This window comes from Chelonia mydas, chromosome 2 (assembly GCF_015237465.2).
Source record: "Chelonia mydas isolate rCheMyd1 chromosome 2, rCheMyd1.pri.v2, whole genome shotgun sequence".
Classification (NCBI taxonomy): domain Eukaryota; kingdom Metazoa; phylum Chordata; order Testudines; family Cheloniidae; genus Chelonia; species Chelonia mydas.
The window spans coordinates 102,710,273-102,733,589 of record NC_057850.1 but is presented as its reverse complement, the minus strand read 5'-3'; the positions used below and the strand labels follow the sequence as shown (position 1 = coordinate 102,733,589).

The following is a 23,317-nucleotide window of genomic DNA, read 5'->3' as shown; positions in this document are numbered from 1 at the left end:
GATATAAGTTTTTAGTATAGACCATGCCAGAGACCCTGTAAGGAGTTCTCTACAGTCCCCAAATTTGTGTATCTCTTCTGCTTCTGCTCTAATTTGTCAATATATTTTTAAAATGTGGATAGTATTCCAGTATCCGACTCAACAATGCTGTATACAGAGGTAAAATCACCTCTGTATTCCTACTCACTTCTTCCCTGTTTACATCGCCAAGGATGTCATTAACCCTTTTTGTCACAGCAGCACAACGGGAGCTCATGTTCAATTGCACGTTCATTATGAACCATAAGTCTTTTTCAGAGTCACTGTTTTCCAGGATAGAGTTTCCAATTCTGTAGATATAGCCTGCACTCTTTGTTCCTTAATAATATATAACCTTGCATTTGTCTGTAGTAAAATATCTTTTATTTGAATGGGCTCATACTGGATTGCTCTGTATGACTGCCCTGTTCATTTAAGTATTTGTTACTTTCATGCAGTTACCTTTATCAACCTAGCGTGTCATCTCATCAAAAAACAAAATCAGGTTTGGTTGACAAGATGTATTTTCCTCAAAACCATATTGACTGGCATTAATTATATTCCCATAATAATAAAAATATAAATTTAATTTAATTCCATATCAGGTTTTCCGTTGTTTTGCCTAGGATAGATGTCAGGTTAGTTGGCCCATAGTTACCCTGGTAGTCCCACTTACCCTTTTGGAATATTGGCACAATGTTAATGCTCTTCCAGTGTTCTGGAATTTTCCTGGTATTCCAAGATTCATTAAAAATTTAACCTCAGTGGGCCTGAGATCTTCTTAGCCAACTCTTTTAGGATTCTTGGGCTCAAGTGATCCGGGCCTACTGATTTAAAAACGTGTCCTGAATAGATGCTGTTTAACATCCTCCTTTGTTACTAAAGTACTTCATCATCCTCATGTGATATGAGTCCATGATCCTACTTCTTTTCAAATATAGAACAGGAATATTTATTTAACACTTCTGCCTTCTCTGCATCATTAACCATTTTAATATCTCCTTCTAGTTATGGGCTGATACTGTTTTTAGATTTATTTTGTTCCTAGTATACTTTTTTTAAAAATCTCCTCCCTAGCCCTGCCAGACATATATTTATCCCTGATGTCTTTAGCTTCCCTTATTAATTTTCTACACTTCACAATTTCTAATTTGTACTGATTGCTATCTAGTTCCCCCTTTTTCTATTTGTTTGAGAGAAAAACAAGGTAACTTTGAGTAAATACCATCCTGGTTCAGCAGAGAAGTGAAGGCAGCAATTAGATATAATATTTATTTAGATATAATTATTTATTATAAAAATATTGTATTTACATTTACCCAAAGTTGTCCTTTTTCTTGATTATACAATCATGGCTTTTTGGCCATCTAAAAAACTCTTCTTAAAGAACATCCCAATCAGTTTTACTCATGATTTTCCTAAGCTGTGAGACATTAGCCCTTTTAAAACACCAAGTGTTGTCTTCTGTTTTGCCCATATTAAATGTAATCAAATCATGATCACTGGGCCGTAGGCAGCCACTAGCTTCCAGTCCAGTGATTTATTCATCATTATCCATCATAATGAGGTCCAAAATAATTACCCCATTTTGCCTGCACATTTTTTTATATTAGAAAAGATGCAGCACTTGTGATTCCTACATTTATTAGTGAAAATCATTCAATCCTCCTTTTTTTCTTCAGTTGAGTATGCTAGCAATTTGTACATTCGTCACAGTAGTTTTTAAATGAAATGGCTTAGAAATGTTAGGTATGGTATGAGGTTTTTTCCTCCTTTGGGTGTTTTTGTTTCCACAGTCCAGATAAGCAGAATCTCTTACTATGTGATTCTCTCTTATTAGCCCTGTTTTCTCCCGTCCTCCTTCCCTACCATCCAGTGTTGTGTGATGAGGGAATAGTTCTACAGGAAGATGCGGGAGGGCCTCCGATGCAAACAGTTGAGCTTACCCATTGTTCACCACCTATCATCACCTGCAGTGCATAACCACTCTGTTTAGTTTTTGTTGTTTGTTTGTTTTTAAAGATTTCTGATCAGTAGTTTCATCTCTTGATCCTTGTCTCTAGGCTGACCATTTGACCAGACGTGGTAAACCACTTCCACATCAGGAGTCACTGGAGATTGAATTAGCTGAAGAGAAACCAACTAAGCGCTCCACCGTCACAGTAGAAGATTTGACTGAGATAGAACGTTTGGAGGATCTAGACACTTGTATGGTAAGATGCTTTTCTTCAGTCCAATGGTTAAAAATCTAATCTTAAAAAGGTCCTTATGCAGATTTCAGTGGGCAGTTTTTATTATATCAGCAGAATGAAATTAGGAATTTGGCTCAATAAATATAAATAGTTGTTGTATGTAAAACAAAAAATTATCCAAGCCAGGTATCGTAGATGAGTGGAAGGAAAACCCTTTCCTTTGTTCCATTATCCCTTTTCTTGGTATCTGTTCAGACATATTCTCTTGTAAGATAACCTCTCTTGCCCATGTTCATACAATACCGCTAATATAAACGATACCTCTTCTGCAGAGATGCTAGTATATGGCACTGTGATGGCAGCAATAAATCAGACTCTGCTACTTTGGCATGCTGTTTCCTGTCACCACATGCTTCTCTCTGCCTCTGTCATCGTGCCACTTGACACTAATCCATCAAGGAGGATAGTGGGCTTTTTGAGACCCAGAGGTTAAACTGATGGCCATGAACTGCAGACGATTTTTTTTATATATGGAGGAAGTCTGAAACTCTTGCACATGTAATAAGGCTACAAAGGATGTAGAACTAATGTTGGTGTTGGGTGAGATTTTCAAAAGCACCTGCATGCGTTAGGAGCACATCCCACTGAAATTCAATGGGACTAGTGCAGTAAATCACTCAGAAACTTTTTATATAGTTTTTGCATAAACGTTTTAAATAAATTACCTCTGGTCTCCATGCCATATCTTGAATCTTTACAGATGCACTCCAGTAGGCTGCCAATTATAGTTAATATTCGTTACCCTATTTCTTTTCCAACACATTGTGGACATTTTTTGCTCAGTGTCTTGTTTGCTGTAGAGGTGACATCCGTTGGAGGCAGCAACTTAAATTAACTATAGTATCCACTCCCATGCCTGGCACCTCATCAGAGTTTGCTTTGGTGCCGCATGTGTCTCCGACACCAGTAAATCCCATTTTCCTCCCTTTGGGGCATTGGCTGTTACAAGAGTCATCAAAGATTCTCATTACCAGTCCTCTTGAGTTCCAGAAGCTTTCTGCAGCCAACTTGTCAGTTTAGGTGTTTAGTGATTGCGCTTAATGGTGGCCCTGAGGGACAGCATCATAAGACACGTCACACTTTAGCACAAGCTTGATTGTGCCTGTAAATGAACTTGAACGAACCAGATTAGTATGCAGAAATCTATGGTAGTTGAAATTTCTGCTCTTAGAATTGTACTTTCAGTATGAAAATGCTCTCCAGGTAGGGTTTTTTAAAGCAAACATAGCCCTTGTCTCTGTCATCATACAATATATGTAAGGGGACCATGCTAGTGTTTTATCTTTTTTTTGCTCATGTTTTTTTTTTTAAAAAAAAAGGAAAATATGAAGTCACATATTAAATATTAACTGTTTGTACCTTACCTAGAGCAGCTGTTTTGAAGAGTATTTAATATCCCTGTCTTCCTCCCCATTCATACAACTTAATCACATGGCTGAACCCCTTTTGTAATTCTGATTCTCATTGACATCCACTTGCTATGGGGAATGAAATTATATTTCAGATAAATACACTGTATACAGGAGCTCTGATCGCCCATGGTGTTGAAAACTCCATTTGTTCAAAAATTAAAATGTATCCAGTTTCAAATATATATATTCTTGAGCTGAGAAATTCATATAAGGACTGCTTTTGCAAACTATGTGCCTTCATTTTGCATTGTGGTATTGATTGCACTTGTATAGGAGACAAACTGAGAGACAAACTCAGTAATGTGGGCATACCAGCCTTGCACAGTGCTGGTGTCAGTTTGTTGATGTTGTTATAAGTGTCCTAAGAATAGATATCTTCGCTTCTAATTCCATCCAGTTTAGCTTATATCATGGATGTTTCCAGATGGGTCTATTTTAGCTGAATGAATTCCATATATACTTCAGACATGGCCCTTGAAAAAATGTGGGTATAGAATCAATGTGGTGAAAGAGAGGTTTCCATTATATTAGTTTCATAGTTTTCCCAAAGCCATTTATGTTTAGTTAGAAAAGTTCATCCTGTGGGGCCCCTTTTTATATGGCATCAGAGAAACTTTGGGAATTAGTCCATGCAAGAAACAAATATATTAATGAAAGGTTCTAAGAGGGAATAAAAAATGCACATGATTTATGAACCATAACTTAGTTTATTTTATTATCATTGAATGAGAAATAGTAGCTTACCCCAAAGTTTCTAAAACTTTGTTAATTATATAGATCATTAGCTTGTTTGTCCATTAAACATCTGTTTAAGGTAGGTTTTTTTTTATGCTGGCAGCCTAAATGCTCCAACAGACCAGAGCTGTGTGAAATATTCTCTTCAGATCTCAAACTCATTCATGCTGAATTTGGATTTGGTGTTCAGCCTGAACCTGAGCCCGGGCTTTCCACTGACATCTATCCCTTTGCCCCAACAAGCTCCAAAGACACCTGTGGTAGAGGAAGCCAAGGAATTGTTGGAGAGGAAAATATAAGAGGTGAACTTGAAACTGCCAATGTTCTAGAGGTGCTAGTTGACGTCCATCTGCAAATGGGACCCTGCCATGTTTGGACAGCCCTGTGAGATATATATTTAGATACTGTCAGGATGAGGGAAGGTGGTTGGATGAGGAATGGTCTCCACCAGCCCAGTCCAGAGAAGAGAGCTGCTATTCATTTCTGAACTTTCTGTATCAGACAACAGAATAGAAAGGAGTGCAAGGAATGTGGCTTTGAAAATGACTATTAAAAATAGAGATTGAGTTTTATTTCCAGTATCTGCCTGTAAAGAATTAGAAAGGGTTTAACACTGTACATTTACAATGCTTCAGAAGTTATTCAGACTTGATTCCTAGACAACATGTCATTATGGCCACAACCCAATAATCTGAATGACTCATCAGCCGCGGGAGAACTTGCCATTCTATTCTGGAGAACACTGGGAATGAGTGAATGATCCAATATAGAGCAGGAGAGCTTGATCATTATTGACCTGGGAGTTTCTGATCGCCCTGAGTTGTAATACAGTAAATTGATGCTACCCTAATCTGCAACTATCATACTTGTCTAAATTTTAATTAGAGCTGTATTTATCTAAGGGCCTATTATGATCAAAGTTGTGTGTAAGTAAGATTGAATGTGACAGCTTTGTTGTTTTACGCAAAAGGCCACTTAGTCTGCTCAGATGAAAGGAATAGGCATAGACTTTTTGAAAGATTTGAGTCGGTAATGAAGGTTGACTTAACTTAATAAAATTATACGTTTTCTCACATTTTCTAGATGTGTGAGACAAGATTGACACTTTTTAAGGAACAATGCATTTTACCACTGGCTTAAGATAAATCACCCATTTTAACCTAAGTAGAATATCAAGCACATCTGCATATGTAATTTTTTCAGCAGACTGACTGATTAACCTTTCCTACAAAAGGGAATTATGTACATTATTTGTTCATCCTTTATTCTTTCAACACAGGAATTATTCTGCCGCAGGACTGTAGTTTTTAAAGGATGCTTGAAAGCTGATCTTCTTTAGAATGGACAAAATATAGCTATATTTCCAAGAAAATTATTAAGCTATTTGAATATTTTTTCCCCTAGAATATTAAGAAATAATCATTTTTGAGCTTTTATTTAAAAAGCAGAGAAGTTATGAGTGGAATATATCCTGTACTAGAAGACCGTCACATGTTAGTGATCTTGAAAATACCCATTCTAACGACATAACATTGTTACTCTCAGTAATACAGAGTGCAGGGCCAGTGTAAGATAGTTTCCCAAGAGAAAAGCAGGCAATCTGTTTATTTACATTCCTCTGGTCTAATAATAATAATTAATAGGAAATTATTTCAAAAAATGTCAAAGAACTGTAGGTTGTAGCATATGTATCTGTTTGTGAAATCCTTTTAATAATGTTCCTGTGAAAGAGTGAAATGTTTGGGCTGTGAATTATGAATTCACTAGCTGTTTGTGTAACCCATGCCTGCTGGGTGTGGTGCTCTGTCCCCCTCTAGTGACACCTAGACCACTTAAAGATTAATGAATCTGCTACAGCCTTAGCCAAGAGCTGTGTGGCTTTTAGCTCATGCAGTAGAGACTCATATACTAAGCTTCAGATGTCCCAGGTTCAGTCCCGCCCGCTGATAACTGGTTACATTCGCCGCTAATAAAAATGGCCTGCCTCAATGAATATCAAATCCGCTTTTTTAATACTATAAGTAGACAATGGTGACTCTATAGGAAAATGAAGGACCGGTAGAAAACTTTAATGAAATGTAAGCAATAGCTTAATATTGTAGTCTTTCAGTGATACTGCAAGATAAAGAACAATTTCTGTAAAGGAACAGAAGACTAGGGGAAAAATAGCACTTACTTACTTTGGGATATACTAAAGAGCAATTGTGGCACAGATCTAGCACATAGGTTCAGCCTCCCGCAACAGACTCATGATCCTGGAAGTCTTGGAAGATAAGACAAACGTTTACTTCTCTGCTTTCAGAGCCAAATATAAAACACACTTCTTTAACCTACATTTCCTACATTAAAAAAAAATTCACAAAGCACCAAAAATAAATCCAGCCCTTTCTGACTGTGGAGGAAAGAGAATGAGCAATATATCTGGTATAATTTTGGAAAGTATTGTGATGTGGTATATTGATTGGGGCAGATAAGAACAAAGCTAGTGGCTGTCAGTGTATTTACTGTGACTCTCCACTGATACCCTGTCCTCCCACACCTCTGTCTTACCACTTCCCATTTGTCTGCTTATTCACCTGCTGAGTAACTGACTGAATCCTACATTGTGATTCAGTCCTGTATCTGTCCCCCTGTAGCAGGGACTTTCTTTGCTGTCTGTGCAGTGCCTAGTACAGTGGAGTCCTAATTCTTGCTTGGGATCCTTGTGTACCACCGCAGTAGAAATAATTAATGGTATTATTACCGCTTGTATACTCTAGCAGTGATGAGATCTGGAATCTATCACATCAGTAGTACTTTGCTTCTAGCCCTCATTTGTTTCTGTCCCCCACCTTATTGTCCGTTCTGGAAGTTATGGCTGAATGGTTTTGAAGGATATTGAGACTTTAATTTTTGGAAAATGGAGACTATTTTTATAAAGTGGGGCTCCTTGCGAGCACTATCATCTAGGGGAGGTGTAATGTGCATCCAGTTCTGGCTTTGGCATTGCAGATCTAGCTTTTTTGTGGTGGTATAGTTCAAGCAAGAGACTTTTGTCTCTGCAGTTTCTCCAGATTCAAAAGGAGTTGCACAGATAAAGAAAAGCTTAAAAACGGTATATTGTCACATGGCATTATTTTGTACCACTCCTTATGGGTCCTGGATTGGTTAACTTTTCCACTGACTCTAAAGCCAGGGGTTCTCAATCTTTCTCACATTGTAAACCCATAGTCCCTCACAAGTAGTCCCCTGCACATACACACCAGAATCCTATGTGCTGATTCCCAGAGCACTTTAAAGGAGTCACTTTAGAATCTGGCACAATAGCATATGGGGACATTCTTGGAATCCAGGGAGGATCGATCACAAATGATAGAGCAAATCTACTTCACAGGAAGATCAATGTAAACAACGCAGGGAGGTTAATAATACCTCTGCCTCCCCCACATTCAGGACAACTTCTGAAGACACTCCTGGGACTCATGATCCATGATTCTGTGTCCATAAGCTTTTTTCCCAGGTATACAATGCCATCTGAGAAATCAAAAGACAGTTGGAATTTGCATGAAAGTTGACAGTTTTGCAGAATCCTATAGATGTCCCATTCATTTTCAAATGTTAGGAATATGCTAATACAGTGGAGTCACGTCTTATGTGGGGGTTAGGTTCTAAAGTTAGCACGTAAGGCAAAAATCGCGTATAGTCAAAATTACCCTTGAAAATCCCTTAAATCGCCCATAAAGTACAGTATACTGTACATGGTTTTGTGTATACAACCCTGTACAGTAATATGTATAAATGTATAATGTATACAGTAATGTACAGTATATAATAAAGAGTACATATGCAAAATATAATTTTACAGTACTGTATTTTAATTACAGGGGGTAATTACAGGGGGTCATCAGGGCTTGATGTTGATCCAGGTATATGGAGAAATTGGGTGACGGAGAGCGAGTCGTAGACAAAGTGGTTGGCTCTGGTTCAGCTCGAGAAGTTGATTGCATAGGCTCATCTGCTGCTGGTTGTTTTTCCTTGAAAAACGTGGTGATTGGCAACTGTCGCTGTTGTCTCTTGAGCTGCTCAAACATTTCTTGATACGGTCTCAAATCATCCGTAATACTACTTGTGATTTTGAGGCTTCGTTCCATACAGGGAACGTATTCAGAAATTAAATCATTCAAGTGTTTCGCTGCTTGGATCACTTCAACAAATTTATGAAGATTCCAACTTGCTGGCTCTTCCTGTTCGTCGTCGTCATCATCATTGTCTTCTGTAGGCAATTTTATCAGTTCCTCTAACTCTTCGTTAGTCAGTGTTTCTCTGTGGCTCTCAATTAATTCTTCAGTTTCTTCCTCAAGGATGTCAACAAAGCCGTCACCACCCACTTGCCTGGCTACCTGAACAATGCTTTTCACTTCTTTTTCAATGGTTGGGAAACCCTTAAAATCATTCACACATTCTTTCCATAGGTTTCGCCAACATGCATTGACTGTTTCAGGCTTGACTGCATCCATTGCCTGTTTAATATAAGTGATGCAATCAGCAATGTTGAAGGACTTCCAACACTCCATCACATTAAGATTAGGATCAGCATCCATGGCGCTACGTATCCGTGAGAACGTAAGCCTCGTGTACTTGGCCTTGAAACAGCGAATCACGCCTTGGTTGCGAGGTTGGAGGAAGGAGGTGGTATTGGTGAGGAGAAAGACAACTTCAACATCGTTATGTGCAAACTGGAGTGCCTCAGGATGGCCAGGAGCATTGTCTATGATCAGCAACACTTTAAAGTCAAGTCCTTTCTCTTCGAGGTACCGCTTGACCTCCGGAATGAAACACTTGTGGAACCAATCCAGAAATAATGCTGCCGTCACCCACGCCTTTTTATTTGATTGCCAGAACACAAGCAGGAGATTTTTGTTCTTGCCTTTTAGGGCACGGGGATTTGCAGCCCTGTAGAGCAAGCCTGGCTTTATTAAATGCCCAGCCGCATTGCCACAAAACAATGCAGTCACATGGTCTTTAACTGCTTTGAAGCCAGGAGTTTTTCTTTCTGATTTCAAAGTGTAAGTGCAGTTGGGCGTTTTTTTCCAGAAGAACCCAGTCTTGTCAGTATTAAAAACTTGTTCCGGAAGATAGCCCTTTTCTTTGATTGTTCCGGGTAGGCTTTTGCTGCCTCTTCATTGGCAGATGCAGCTTCACCAGTAGTTTGCACGTTTTTGAGGTTGAAGCGGTTGCTAAAACCGTTAAGCCAACCTTGGCTGGCTTTGAATTCCTTCTCATCAGAAGGCTGTCCCTCTTCGGCAGGAGGTTTGAACGGCGCATAGAGGCTAAGAGCCTTTTCTCACAACGTGTTGTCATCGATAGGCACACATTTACGGTTCGTGTCTTCCAGCCATAAGTTTAATGCCTTTTCAGTCTTCACTAAAGTCTTATCATGCACCTGGCTCGTCACCTTAGCAGTTACTGGAGCACTTGATGCCACTTCTTGACGAATTTTTCTCTCTCGAACGTTGATGGCACGAATGCTAGATTCGTTGTGGCCATATTTATGCGCCACATTGGAGACCGACATACCATCTCTCAATAAGTCCAACACAGCCAGTTTTTCCTGCAGCATTGGAACATATTGCTATTTCTTTGGTTGAGCACCCGATGAAGTAGTTGGCTTGTGTTTAGGGACCATGTTGTACGAAAAATACGTACAGTGTCTTTAAACACTAGAATCACACTCAGCGCAGCGAGATGCTCACACTATGAGAGACACGCGGGAACTGAGACTGACTGAGGGAACAGCAGATTCATCTCTCCCATCTCACGCTCACTCCGGGGCATACACTCTTTGAGTGAAATGGTGGGCGGAATCGCCCGCACTATTTACAGGTCTCTTGTTTTTCTTTTTTTTTGCCGAGCGCGTATTGTTGAATTTGTGTAAGTTAAATGCATGTATGATGCAACTCACTTGTATTAATTGTTACTTTTTACTGGATAACATTGTATATTGTTTTACGCTCTGACTCTACCAGTGGTTACAAGACCTCTGTCAGTGATTATCCAATACATACTGTGACAGTTTTTCTTGGGGTGCAGTGTGGGCTGCTGAGCCCTCTGTCTCACCAACCTGGGGTATCCCTCTCACTCTGTGTTGCTGTTGCCAGGCTACAAACCTGTGGCAAGTACTGCACGAAAGCTCATGCGCAAATAAATTGGTTAGTCTCTAAGGTGCCACAAGTACTCCTTTTCTTTTTGCGAATACAGACTAAGACTGCTGTTACTCTGAAACCTGCACTTACACAGACATTCACAGGCAGGGATATACCCAACTGAGTTACATGAATGCTTTGTCAGCCACTCATGAACCAACAATAGAGAGGCTTCAGTCCTTGCCCCCCAGTTCCCCAGCCGTACACCTCAGAACTATACCGTCTTGCCCTGGTCAGAAGCCTTATCAGTGCAAGTTCATTACCCAATCCACCCCTCCCTCGATGTAGAGAGGACACACACTTGCCTTTGTAAATTGAGCTGAGATTTCCCAAGCACTTTAACCAAAACTCACTGTTTTAGATAAAATATAAAACAGATTTACTAACTACAGAAAGACAGATTTTAAGTAGTAAGTGTAGAAATCAAATTGGTTACCCAAAGAAATAAAAATAAATTTTCAGTCTGAGTTCTACAAACTAAACAGGATTTGAATCAAGCAGTCTCTCACCTGATAGATGGTACAGTCAGGTCACAGATCTTTAAAACACAGGCTGGAACTGCCTTCCAGCCTGGGACCTCCCTCCCCAGTTCAAAGTCTTTGTCCTCCAGACGTATTTCCAGGTGTTGAGTTGTGCGGGGAGTGAGGCCAAGTCATGATGTCACTTCCCCTCTTTATAATTTCTTCCAGCTTTCTGGAAGGATCTTTTGTTATGGCGTGGGTCAAGCAGTCTCCATTTTCTATGTGCTCTCTCTGAGAAGTCTTCTGAGATGATAACTGGGAGAGTGGATTCCCTTCAGTGTGCCATCAGTGCATCTGGCTACTCCATTGTTGTACCTAAAAGGCTGGTTGTGGGTGTTCCCAACCTCACAATATATTTCAGTAATACACCCATAGAAAAACTTCATAACCTCACATACAATGACAGCACATACAATCCAACAGGATATTAATGTTCAACGGATCAGTACTTTAAAAATGATACCTCACAAGGCATACTTTGTACAAAACACATCATAATTATATGACAGTGGTGAATTTGGGGGTTCCAGGGTGCTGCTTTGAGGTACAGAGTGCCACACATACCCACAGGGTGGGCAAGCAAGATGGTCTCGGTTGCCAACTTCCAGAGGGCACCACCATGCTGCTGGGCTGTTTTCCCTTCTGCTCTGATTGGCCGGCCTTTATTTTTATTTTTTGGGGCCCTGTTGCTGTGTGGGTGGGGCACTGAAAATATTTTCAACCCTCAGAGTCAAAACAGCTAGAGGTGGACCTGCATGCCCATTACATTTTTAGGCTACAATTTTCAAAAGTCACTAATGACTTCAGGTTTCCAACTTGAGACACTTTAAAGAGACCTGACTTTCAGAAAGTGTTGTATACCCAGCCTCTGAAAATCAGGTTCCTTTAAGGTGTCTGAAGTTGGGAAACCAAAATTACAAGACTTGTTAAAATCTTGTTCTCAGTCTCTATGGGGTTGAGAGAGGAAACACATTAGAATTGTAATATTGGACAATTCAGGTACACAGCGGTACTGTATGTTTTCCTAAATCTAGCTCAAATTTCTGTGTCAGATTCTACCTTACTTGTCATGATCTATGCTAGTTATTGGCCTGTCATAAAATAAATTCAGAATGCAAGAAACTGTTTTCAATAACAATCAACTACACCTGATGAAAAAGGTGTCTCCACTTTTCTGTCTAGAACATGAATTGTGTAGTGCTGATATTGGATATTTTTTACCTTAAGGCACTTCAGTGTCATGAGCTTTGGCAGTGATCCCTCAGGTCTGATCCTTTTTCCCCAGAAAGCTCAGGTTTTGTAACAGAAGAGTGTGTAGTTTTCTGTTTTATGGTGATATCTAGCTTATTAATATTGACTTTGTCACTTATTGCCAGTTTGATTGTTGGCTCATTCTTGTGGGTTTTTTTAAATGAGTCCAATGATCATCCATCATTGGCTCACTCTTGTGGGATTTTTACTGCACTGCATATTTTCAAGGGGAGGGTTTTACACATAAGTTACACATTCTGATTCAATTAATGTCTAACACATTGGTTCTCAGCAAGGGGTATGTGTATCACTGCGGGTACTTAGAGGTCTTCCAGGGGTACGTCAACTCATCTAGATATTTGCCTAGTTTTACAACAGGCTACATAAAAAGCCCTAGCGAAGTCAGTACAAACTAAAATTTCATACAGACAATGACTTGTTTATACTACTCTATATACTATATGCTGAAATGTAAGTACAATATTTATATTCCAATTGGTTTATTTTATAATTACTGTATATTGTAAAAATTAGAAAGTGAGTAATTTTTCAGTAATGAGCTATAACACTTTTATTTTTATGTCTGATTTTTTAAGAAAGTAGTTTTTAAGTGAGGTGAAACTTGGGGGTAAGCAAGATAAATCAGACTCCTGAAAGGGGTACAGTAGTCTGGAAAGGTTGAGAACCACTGGTCTAGCAAGCTCACCCTCTTCTAGTGGTTGAGGAGCTTTCTGTTCTGATTTGTAGCATGGGCCTTTTCACATCCTTTTAATTCCTTTAGTGTCTCACTTGATTGGTTTGGCCCAGATTATATATCTGGTTTGTTCAAGGCAACCTAGTTGGCCCAAGAATTCTATGGTATCTTTTAAAAATAGGAGAGACACAGTTCTATCCTACTCCTAGTAGTCCATGTACACTCACTTTGGTATCTACCCTAAATTGTGCTTTGCCATGAATGAGAGGAGGATGTCTGATTCTTTTTACTATACTAAATTTCTATCTCCAGACAGTGTGGGCAGAGAATAGTAGCTCACAGGAGGAGGAGGGAAAGAGGAAAAAGAGGATGTCTATAATGGGAGGCAAGGGAGAAAGAAATTAGCCATTTTTTAAAGTGGAGGTGGATTAATATGATTCTATTAAAACAGAATCAAGTGGAAATAGAGGGGGAAAACCAGGAACAGCAAATAGTCCATTTCTTCCGCCCTTATTCAGGTTCTGAAGAACCTTACTCTATGTATAGTCCCATTAGAAAAGGTGGGGGTATTAGTGCAGTATGATGTTGCTCCACGTGAGTAAATGTGGCAGAATCCATATAAAAATTATGCATTGGAAAGGGAAAAGGGGACTAGAATATTGAATTTAAATGAAAATAACAAAAATTGGGTAATATTTAGAATAGGAATACGCAGAAGGTGGTTTTGTTTCTTTAAGACAAAGTGTTAACAGCATTAAACAAACAAAAACAAGACTGGGGGACAGATATATCGAAAATGTCCTGTTCAAAACCGAATGGAATGCGACTTCAGCTCTTAAATTCTAATCATGGGTAGAGTCCCATAGTGCAGTCTTTAAGTATTCCAGGGAAAGTTCAGGTCCATGTGTTGTAATATAACTCTGAGTAATTGCAGCCTGTGGCTACATTTTGTTCATTACCTAGCCCATCAATTCTTGGCTTACAGAAGATGAGGTCTTTCCTTTTGGACAGAAGTACTCATTCTGTATCATGTCTAACTTATTTTAAGACTATATGCTGTCTCATGGACATCTGCCTAGGTAGGGAAATCTCAGTTAAGGATAAAATTCACAACCCCTAAACACAGAGTCAGCACAAGGCTTATGCACCACTCAATCATATTGAAAACCTCATGTAGTGCTCAAGGTGGACTTGAGTGAAGTGTAGGCCTCATGTTTTCCCTCTTTATAGGGGTCAGCTTCACCCCCTGGGCTTGATCTGGCTCCTATTGAAGTCCGTGGCAAAACTCCTGTTGAATTCTGTGGTGTAGGATCAGGGCTAAGGGAATATTAGACACACTTAAGCCAGAGACCGGGGTATAGGATCCTTCAAGGTAGGAGGGTCCCAGAGCTTGGGCTGAGCCCAAACGTTTACACCACAGTTAAACAACCCCTTAGCCCAAGTCCCTCCCGCCTGAGTAAGCTGGCACAGGCCAGCCGTGGGCATCTAATTGCAGCGTAGACATACCCATAGACTTCAGAGGGGTTGAGATTTTTATTTTATTTTTTGTGTGTGTTGATATTTAGTAAGGATGCCTTAGAAGTGACCTAGAGGATTCAGGATTATCTGTATGCTAGGAAGATATACCTGACAGCCTCTTGTGACTGGTACATTTTGTGCCTTGAGGAGCACATTGGCTCAGTTAACGTGTTTTTTTTTTTTCAAGGATACTGCCTCAAATCATAATGTTCTGAGCAAAGAGGCTGCTAATCCATTCACTGCTCCAAGTAATCTAGGTCTGGTTCAGAGGCATGAGCCTCCTTTGTGTCTGAAATGTCATAGCTTTCAGAGCACAAAACCTCCGAGGATCTACCGATGGCAAGGAGGTTACTGGCATTTATGCCTTGGTGACTATTGTTCAGTTCAATAGTTATGTCATTCTGAGCGTAGAAAAGAGAGACACAAAAATAATTCTCTCTCTCCAGTTCAGGATCTAGTGCTGCCATGATATCCACACTCACACGTGGCCAAATAAATCAGATCCTTTTTACAAGCATTAATATCCACCCTGTGAGCTCAGAAGCATGAGGAAAGGCATGTGACTGGTTCCCCCTGGGGTGCCACCTGGAAGTGGGGTACCACTGAGCCCCCCTGACCCAGAAGCCTGGCCTCCCTTTACACTGTACTGCTGTGTCCAGCCTTCACTTTAACCAGCACACATACAGGAAGGGGGTCACCCATATGCAGTTACATGCAGACGCTGTGATCAGCTCTGCATGGGAAGGCTCCAGGTAAAGAACTTCCCAGCTACTCAGATACACACCCTCCTCTGGAGTGTAAACCCAAAATTATACCGTCTTACACTGCACAGGGAACTGTACAGTGTAAGCTCATGAAATTCACCCCCTCCCTCAATGTAGGGAAGAATATGCAACAGCTTTCTGCTCCAAGTTATGACTCCCCCACACACTGGTTTTAAATAAAGCAAAAACAAGTTTATTAATTACAAAGGATAGATTTTAAGTGATAGCAAACAGATCAAAGCAGATTACCTACAAATAAACAAAACACACAAACTAATCTTAATATACTATACTAAAGAGATTGGATATGAATAGCAGATCATCACCCTAAGTGATGATACAAGCAGGCTGCAGATTCTTAAGGGGCAAGTTGTACTGGCTTACAGCTTGGAAACCTCACGTGTTCCATTCACAGGCTAAGAATCCTTTTACCCTGGTCCAGCACTTCCACCAGTTCAGTCTTCGTTCCTCAGGTGTTTCCAGGAGTCTCCTTGGGCGGGGAGCCAGTGAAGAACCTTGATGATGTCATTCCCCTGCCTTAAATAGCTTTTGCAAATGGCGGGAACCCTTTGTTTAAAAGCGTGGTTCCCACACCAGTCACTGGAAAAACATTGATATTCCAAGATGAAGTCCAGTACCAGGTGACCTGTTCACATGTCCCTGTAGTGTTACAGCAGCCGTGAGTCAGAGCTGTCTGTGGCATCCTCAGGAAAGCTCCCCGGTGAGAAAGAAGCTTCTTCTAAGGCCTATTGTTTCTCCTAATGGCCCTTCAACCTGAATGGGCCCCTTCCAGCCAGCCATCTAGACTGAGAGCCTTTTGCCTAGTGGGCATTCCACAGGTATAAACACATTTGTAATATAGATACATAGTCAATATTCCTAACTTCAGATACAAAAATGATACATAGGATAATCGTATTCAGTAAATCATAACATTTCCAATGACACCTCACATGACTTACCTTGCATAAAATATATCAGAATTATACCATAATCATATCATCATAATATCTCTGTGACTAATGTGGGTGCAGTGTCACAAGGAGTTTTACTGACATTGTTCTCCAATTTTCCAAATATACAGGGGTCATCCTTCAAAATGTTCACCTTGCCTTAGAATTATGCGTTTATTAAACAGCTCAGTATTTATTGTATTCTAGGAGTTTCCTATATTTAATATAGAGACGGTTTAGGTCATAATGCAAATATTGAAGTTATTTAGTTATGTAAGGAAGGGTGACTGCTGTACAAGAGGCTCTTAGCCCCATCCTGGATTTCAAATTTTTGAATAATTCTGTCAAAAATGGAGAATTCAGATGGTTTTTTTCAGTATCTATTTTTCCCTTACAAAATGGATGAGACTGGATGTATGGTCTGAACCAGATGCAAATTTTTCTGTACACGTGGTTCCTTGAGATAATTACGCAAGATGAAGAAGTGTCAACTTATAAATACTTTCAGGAACTGTTAGATTTATTCCATACAGGCTTTTTCTTCCTTGTAACAAAAACTTTGGCTTTTTTCCCCTAACGTACTTTAATAGCAGGCATTATGTGGTTTAAAATAAAGATGTAGAAGCAGTATTACTAGTTAAAATAAAACATGTCTATAATTTTGTTGAAATTTCTAGTGTGCATTTGAGCCATATCTCAGCAAGTAGCAAAGTTGAAGGTTTCTTGGTTATTAAAATTAAATTAAGCTCAAGGACAAATCTGCTAAGTTTATTTTATTACATTGCTATGCTTTTATTTTGGAGGCCATTGTTATGCAAAATAATTCTAAAGTCAACACAGTTTAGAAGAGACTAAAATGAACGAATCATGTACTTTCTCCAGAATAATTTGACTCCTTGAAAAAAATAAAACAAATACATTCCTTACATTTGTGATACACAGATCATTCTGCAAACATAAAACCCATTGTACCTTATGTGTAGAGAGCAAATAAATTGTGAAATACAAGAAGCGACTTTGAGGTTGTATCCTGAACTGGTAATAATTAGCATAACTCCACTGAATTCAGTGGAGCTACGCCTGTTTACACCAGCTGAGGACCTGGCTCTTGATTTCTAAACAATGCATTAGTGTTTTTGCTGTTGAATGTTATGCCAGATATTTAGTTAACGGTCATGTATTGTAATATTCTATTTTATTTTCAAGGATAATGGTACTCTAGGGTAGACTTTAAGGATTATGATCAGTGATGCCATCAGGGTAAATGGGAAATGCTTAGCTAAATCCCTGCACTTTGTGCTAAGAATTTACCTCTTTAAAATAAGATATAAAATCATTGGCAGTTGAAAGTATTAGCCACAACTCCGTTTTTGTCTTGTTTCTGGATTTTTCTATAGTGATGGGTTAGCAGCCTACCCACCCAAAGACTCAGTGGTCCAAGGAAGGATAGTTTATTTACTACTTAACCCAATAAGTACTGATACGCTTTTCATGATTTACAGATGTGTAATGCCCCTAACCATTGTGCTCTTTGAGAATAATGTAAGTGTGGAAAATCATGATTGATGGAATGGTGTTGCAGCCTTGAGGGTCATTTTCCCTGGGCACTGGAATTGTGCAGGGTTTTTGGTAAAATGCCATACTAAACTTTTCTTTTGCATAATCTGTTAAAAGGACATTGCCAAACTCTTTTTTAAAAATGCATGTTATTTCACTGATTGTTTATAACATCTTAAATCCTTGAAAATAAATATTCTCTCTCTGCCAGTTTATTCCCATTTGGCAATTTCCCCTCTCCTCCTTCCCACTCTCATTTTCAATGAAGCTCTTTGAGGTTTACATGCTCTTTTGTGCTCCATCTTCAGTAATGGTGTCCCCACTTACTCTAGGAGTTGTTATTTTAACGTATATTTATTTTGACAGATGAAAAGGAAGACATTTTACAGGGGACTCTCTCAATCTGGAGTCAGACCCTAGTTCTGCAGTCAGTTTCCTCCATGACCTTGGGCAAGTCTCTGTGCCTTCCCCATATGTCAAATGAGGATTATAATGTTTCCTTTTTGTCTGCTTTGTCTCTTTAGACCCCAATCCAGCAAAGCTGTTAAGTATACTGTAACTTTAAGTATGTGAGTAGTCCTGTCGACTTCAATGGGACTACTCAAACCTTGAAAGTTAAGTATTTGCATAAGTCTTTGTTGGACCAGGGCCTTAGATTGCAAGCTCTTTGGAAGCTGTCTCTTCCTGAGGCGCTAATCTCAGCTGATTGCTCAAGGTACCTATGAGGCAGTAGCAGAGCATTACCAGGAATAGTGGCTATAAAGAAAGGTTTTGCTGTAGTTTGATTTCTAAATGCCAGCGGGGGAGATTTATCGTAAGAGCTCTTTAGTTTTGGAAAGATGTTTCTCAAAAGATTCTACGCTTTTAAGGCAGGTAACATTTTGGGCCCAAACTACATAATATTCATTGGGGTTTTTTTAGCCAAAAAGACAAAATATTGAAAAAAGTTAGGGGGTTAGGGAGTTTCTAATGTTGTTTTTCAAGTAAGCGTCAAACCACAGACAGAATAAGTGATGGGTAATGTCTATACAAAATGAAGGCACTCAATAGGTATTTAACAGACAATGGAAAAGTGCGAGGGTGTTTTCCATTCTAGCAGCTATGAAAACAAAATAAATATGCTTTAAAACAGCATTTTCATTACTTCAACAGATTAGTAAGAAAAAGAGGAAAACAATCAGAAAATTCTTTTACTTCCATCCCAATTCTGTGCACTATTCACAATGATTAATATAATGGACCAGCTCCTCCAGTTTAAGGTTCTATGTGCGGCATGGCATCTGCACCCCAGACCACATAGTTAATATTCCACTAAGGGGATCTAACACAACAGCACTTCACTGAACAGCCCAGCACCTATAGCAGTGCACTAAAGAGCGCTATCAAAAAGTCTCTTAAATAATTAGCACCCTATAGAGCTAAGGCAAGTCATGATCCCCAGCCTAAAATGTTTTCCATGTCATCTTTGAAAATACAAGTTTCCAGAGGATATTTAAAGAGGTGTTTTGGAGAGGAACAGGAAGACTGTTCCAGAAGGCAGGAGCTCTGTTGGAGAGCAGGCTTTCCCACCACCACAAAGCCTAATAAGGGACAGAGATGAATCCCTGGCAGAGGGAATTTAGCGGAATAGAGAGAGATGGCTCCAGAGACAGGAAGGGAGGGTGGGGGCGGGGGCAAGTTTTATGGATGCTTTCAAAAACAAAGGCAGTTTGACCTGGATCGTGAAATGATTTGGGTGCCCAGAGGAGGTGTTTCAGGGTTGAAAGAGTGGGGTATCCATATATGTCTGAGGAGGAGGGCAGAAGGATTCTGCCCCAGGTAGATTCTGGACAACCAGGACTTTGGGGTAACTCTAGAGAATGTAGTTAAAGTAGTCAGTCAAGATGAGACTAAATGAAAGTACAGAAGAGGATTCCAGCAGAAGTGTGGGGGACCAGCATACAAAACTAATGCTGCAGCCATGATAACAGGTAGGTTTGCCCAGACAAATATTGGAGGAGAATTCAGTTGTGGGTAAAGCTAAGACTGCATGCACTGCAGCCAAATGGGATTTCTGAGTCAAGCGAGGAGATAAAGGACATGGTGCTTATGTGAGGATTTTGTTCTTGTCCTTCAGAAGCACTTCTGTCTTTGAGACATGTAGCTGAGGGTAACTTCAAGGAAATTAACTGTCTGACAAGAGGATCATTACTGCAGAAAATATAAAACATAAAGAAAAAATAATATGATTGCTTTTCTGTCCCTTGAAAACCTAAACAATGAACTTCACATTACTAAGAATACAGCGTTCTGTTGCAGGGCTGGCCTTTTCTTGACAAGCTAAAGGACAGCATATTAACCATTAAAATGCAATACTCATCACAGTACAGTTAAACAGGATACTTGAGGGTATTAATTTTTCAGTCTGAAGAAGATGAGAATATCTGTGGCACTTGATTACAGCAGAAGTTCTTGTGAAAATTTAAGACGTGGTATTAACTGTAAGCTTTTTCCTTACCCTAAACTCTATTATGGAACTATGTTACCTCTGGATCTCTATTCTGCATGTTAGTGTCCACATTTAAGACTAAGATGAACCTAATTTACATCCCATCCTCTCCTTGGACTGTTACCTTGTTGTGGTAAAACTCCACTAGTAATAGCAACAGGGGAAGCCTGAGCATAGAAAGAGTGCAGGTGTTGCTACCATTGGTGGAGCTGCATTGGTTGAAAATTACAGGTCTTAATTTAGCCAGAGACCACATCCCTGGTTAAATATCACATCCAAATATGGAGAAGAGAAAACTATTGCCATGCCTCTCTGTGTGAAGGGTTTTTATCTCATTCTTGCATATCACCTTTCCTGCTAAGACTTGTAAGTGTTTCAGCTTTAGTTTTCTTTACTTTTGGTGACTTTTAGTTTGCCTCTCTCCCTGGGAACTGCTGTTGCTTTGTCTTCCCTCCATTCATATTCTGTTTTTCTTTCTTTTTTTTTGCTGCATGGAGACTCTCTGCTGTACAAGTGTAAGTATTTTTTTAGCTTTGCTTTTTCTGGCCTACTTGTTTATGTTTTTGTGCTCCATTTGCTTCTGTACTGCCTTCCTAGTCTCCTGGGAGATTGTAGTGTCATCCATCTTCAGTTACTGAATGAAATACGCAGCAATTTAGAGGTGAGATTAGATTTTACAAGAAGGTTGAGCTAACATAACGTCTGATGAATTTAAAACAGCCCTGGACTTGAAGACTAAATGAAGCAGAGTGCTGATGAAAGAGGTACAAACAAAAATGTTACTGCTCAAGAAAACTCTGTTCATTCAGTTTCGTATTGAAGCCAAGTCCATCTTAATGAAATGAAAATTGAAATTTTCCTGTCATAGAAATTTGAGATTGAAGAGACCATTAGGTCATTGTGTTTGGGCTGGTTTGTTTTTCTTTGTCACATTGAATAGTACCTAATTTATGAATGCTGGTCTCATAATTAACTTTCTACACCGTCACTTTATCTGCTTTTTTACAAGTGGAAAATGCTTACGTAGGTTTTCGTGGGGTTTTTAAACAAATTTTTGAAAAGTAAAATGGGAATGAAGGGAGAGAAGGCAAATCACTGGGCTTCTGTGGGTGGAACAAGATCAAATTTGAAAACTTTTGGAGGGGTGGGGGGAATGTGGAAAGTGCCATATCCTGATCATTTTGGGAGTTATATCAGTTGTTCTAATCTGCATGACTGTTTTGTAAAGATAAAACATTCTGCTGCTTACCACACACTGTTTACTAAAACCTAGAAAGGTGCCCTGAGTGTTTATATGTGGTTCTTGTTGTTTTTTTCCCATGCCCCAGCATTTCTCCATGTTTAGTTATATAATTGGAGAAGAAATATAGGGGGATAGGCCCAAGAGATTCCAGAAGGGCAAGAATTGGAGTCAGAAGGCAAGGGATCTGGTAAAGTGACTGAGTTACTTAAGAAAATGGCATGGGACTTGGGATTTCAGAGGCAGATTGGATCAGGGCAGCTTCATGGGAATATCTGACCCTCCCATTAAAGAGTCCTTAATCAGTGAGCATGGTTCAGTTTGTTGGGTCCCTGCTACTGAAGAGCGCTGACCCACTTATATGGGTGCACCTCCACAGGGGAAATAACTGGTGTGAGTAGACACAGAGACCTCAACATGCTATCTAGATTCTGAGCCCCTGTCCCTGGCAAAGCAAGGGTTTGTGGACTTGGGAGTAAGTGTAGCAAAGCTCTCTCTATGTGGCTTCTACGTGAGTCTCCTCATAGACAGAGCAGCCCTTAGCCTTTTGTCTGTTCCATTCAGCCACCTTCACCATGCTTGGAAGAGTGGGGGAGGGTGGAGGGAGCATGGGCCAGAAAAAGCTCAGTGCGTTGACCCATTCAGGTAAAATCTGGGGGAAAATGTCACTCACTGGAGCCCCAAAATGTGTCTGTAAAAGCCAGGATTGTAACAGGAGGCAGAAGAACTGAGTCGCTCCTCTGTTTGTATGGCCAAAGGCGGAGAATTGTTGAGTGAAGGTAGAAGGGGCCTGGTCGTAGGGAAGTCTGAATAGCCTCTGGTTACTGTAGGAAATTGGATGCAAGCCCACCATCTCAGACTGGAAGAGAGGTCACGATCCGGAAGTTCACATGTCCTCTGTAGTAATGAAACATCCTGGGCTGCCAGAGGATACTGCACACTGGCTGAGATTAAGTCTTCTAATAGCCTCTAAAAAGAGCACACTGGCATGTTTAAAACAACACTTTGACCCATTTTGCTGCGCCTGTGATCCAGAAAGGTCACTTGGTAAGAAGCCCATCTTGTTATTTGTACAAAATCTAAATGGTTTAGACAACTTAAGAGTTTTCAAATAAAATTGTATGTATAGCCACTCCTCATGCAGCCCTGGCAAGTGGATAGCATTTATACCCTTCCACGTCCAGCCCTGGCAAACACTGCAGTTGGTGGGTCCTGCTTAGCTGGCAAAGAATTTTTAGTGGTGATTCATGTCCACAGATTGACACATGATCACCAGCCTGAGCCTGATCAGGGGTCATAGTCTCCCCTTCCACTGACATCTCAGTGAAGATGACATCCAGTGCGTGTCTGGGAGCATCAGTGCAAGAAATTCAGTGCTTGTCCTATACTGCTTTGTAGCGGTGCCCCAATTTGGCATTCTAGTGCAGGGGTCTCAAACTCAAATGACTATGAGGGCCACATGAGGACTAGTGGATTGGCCCGAGGGCTGCATCACTGACACTCCCTCCCCCTCACTGCCCCACCTCCATTCCACCCCTTCCATGAGGCCCCGCTCCTGCCCCGCCTCTTCCCACCCCTTCCTTACCCCCATTCCAACCCCTTCCCCGAAGTCCACACCCCAACTGTGCCCCCTCCCTGCCCCCGGGGGGGCAGGAGGGGTGCGGGGTGAGGCAGGGGCTCAGGGCAGGGAGTTCGGGTGCAGGGTGTGGCAGAGGGTTGAGGTGCAGGCAGG

General features: G+C 40.3%; 1 protein-coding gene across 7 annotated transcripts in view; it reads left to right on the top strand.

Moving 5' to 3' along the window:
• Positions 1-23,317, top strand: part of CARMIL1 (capping protein regulator and myosin 1 linker 1) — a 255,236-nt gene that overhangs the window by 194,010 nt on the left and 37,909 nt on the right. For 4 of the 7 annotated variants that reach the window (XM_037893030.2, XM_037893031.2, XM_037893027.2 and 1 more), the window contains one exon: positions 2,082-2,231. In XM_037893030.2, coding sequence (XP_037748958.1) covers positions 2,082-2,231 — 150 coding nt within the window. Of the gene's footprint in view, positions 1-2,081; positions 2,232-20,842; positions 20,861-23,317 lie in introns of all 7 variants that reach the window. The other 3 variants (XM_037893029.2, XM_037893024.2, XM_037893025.2) reach the window with 1 other exon arrangement.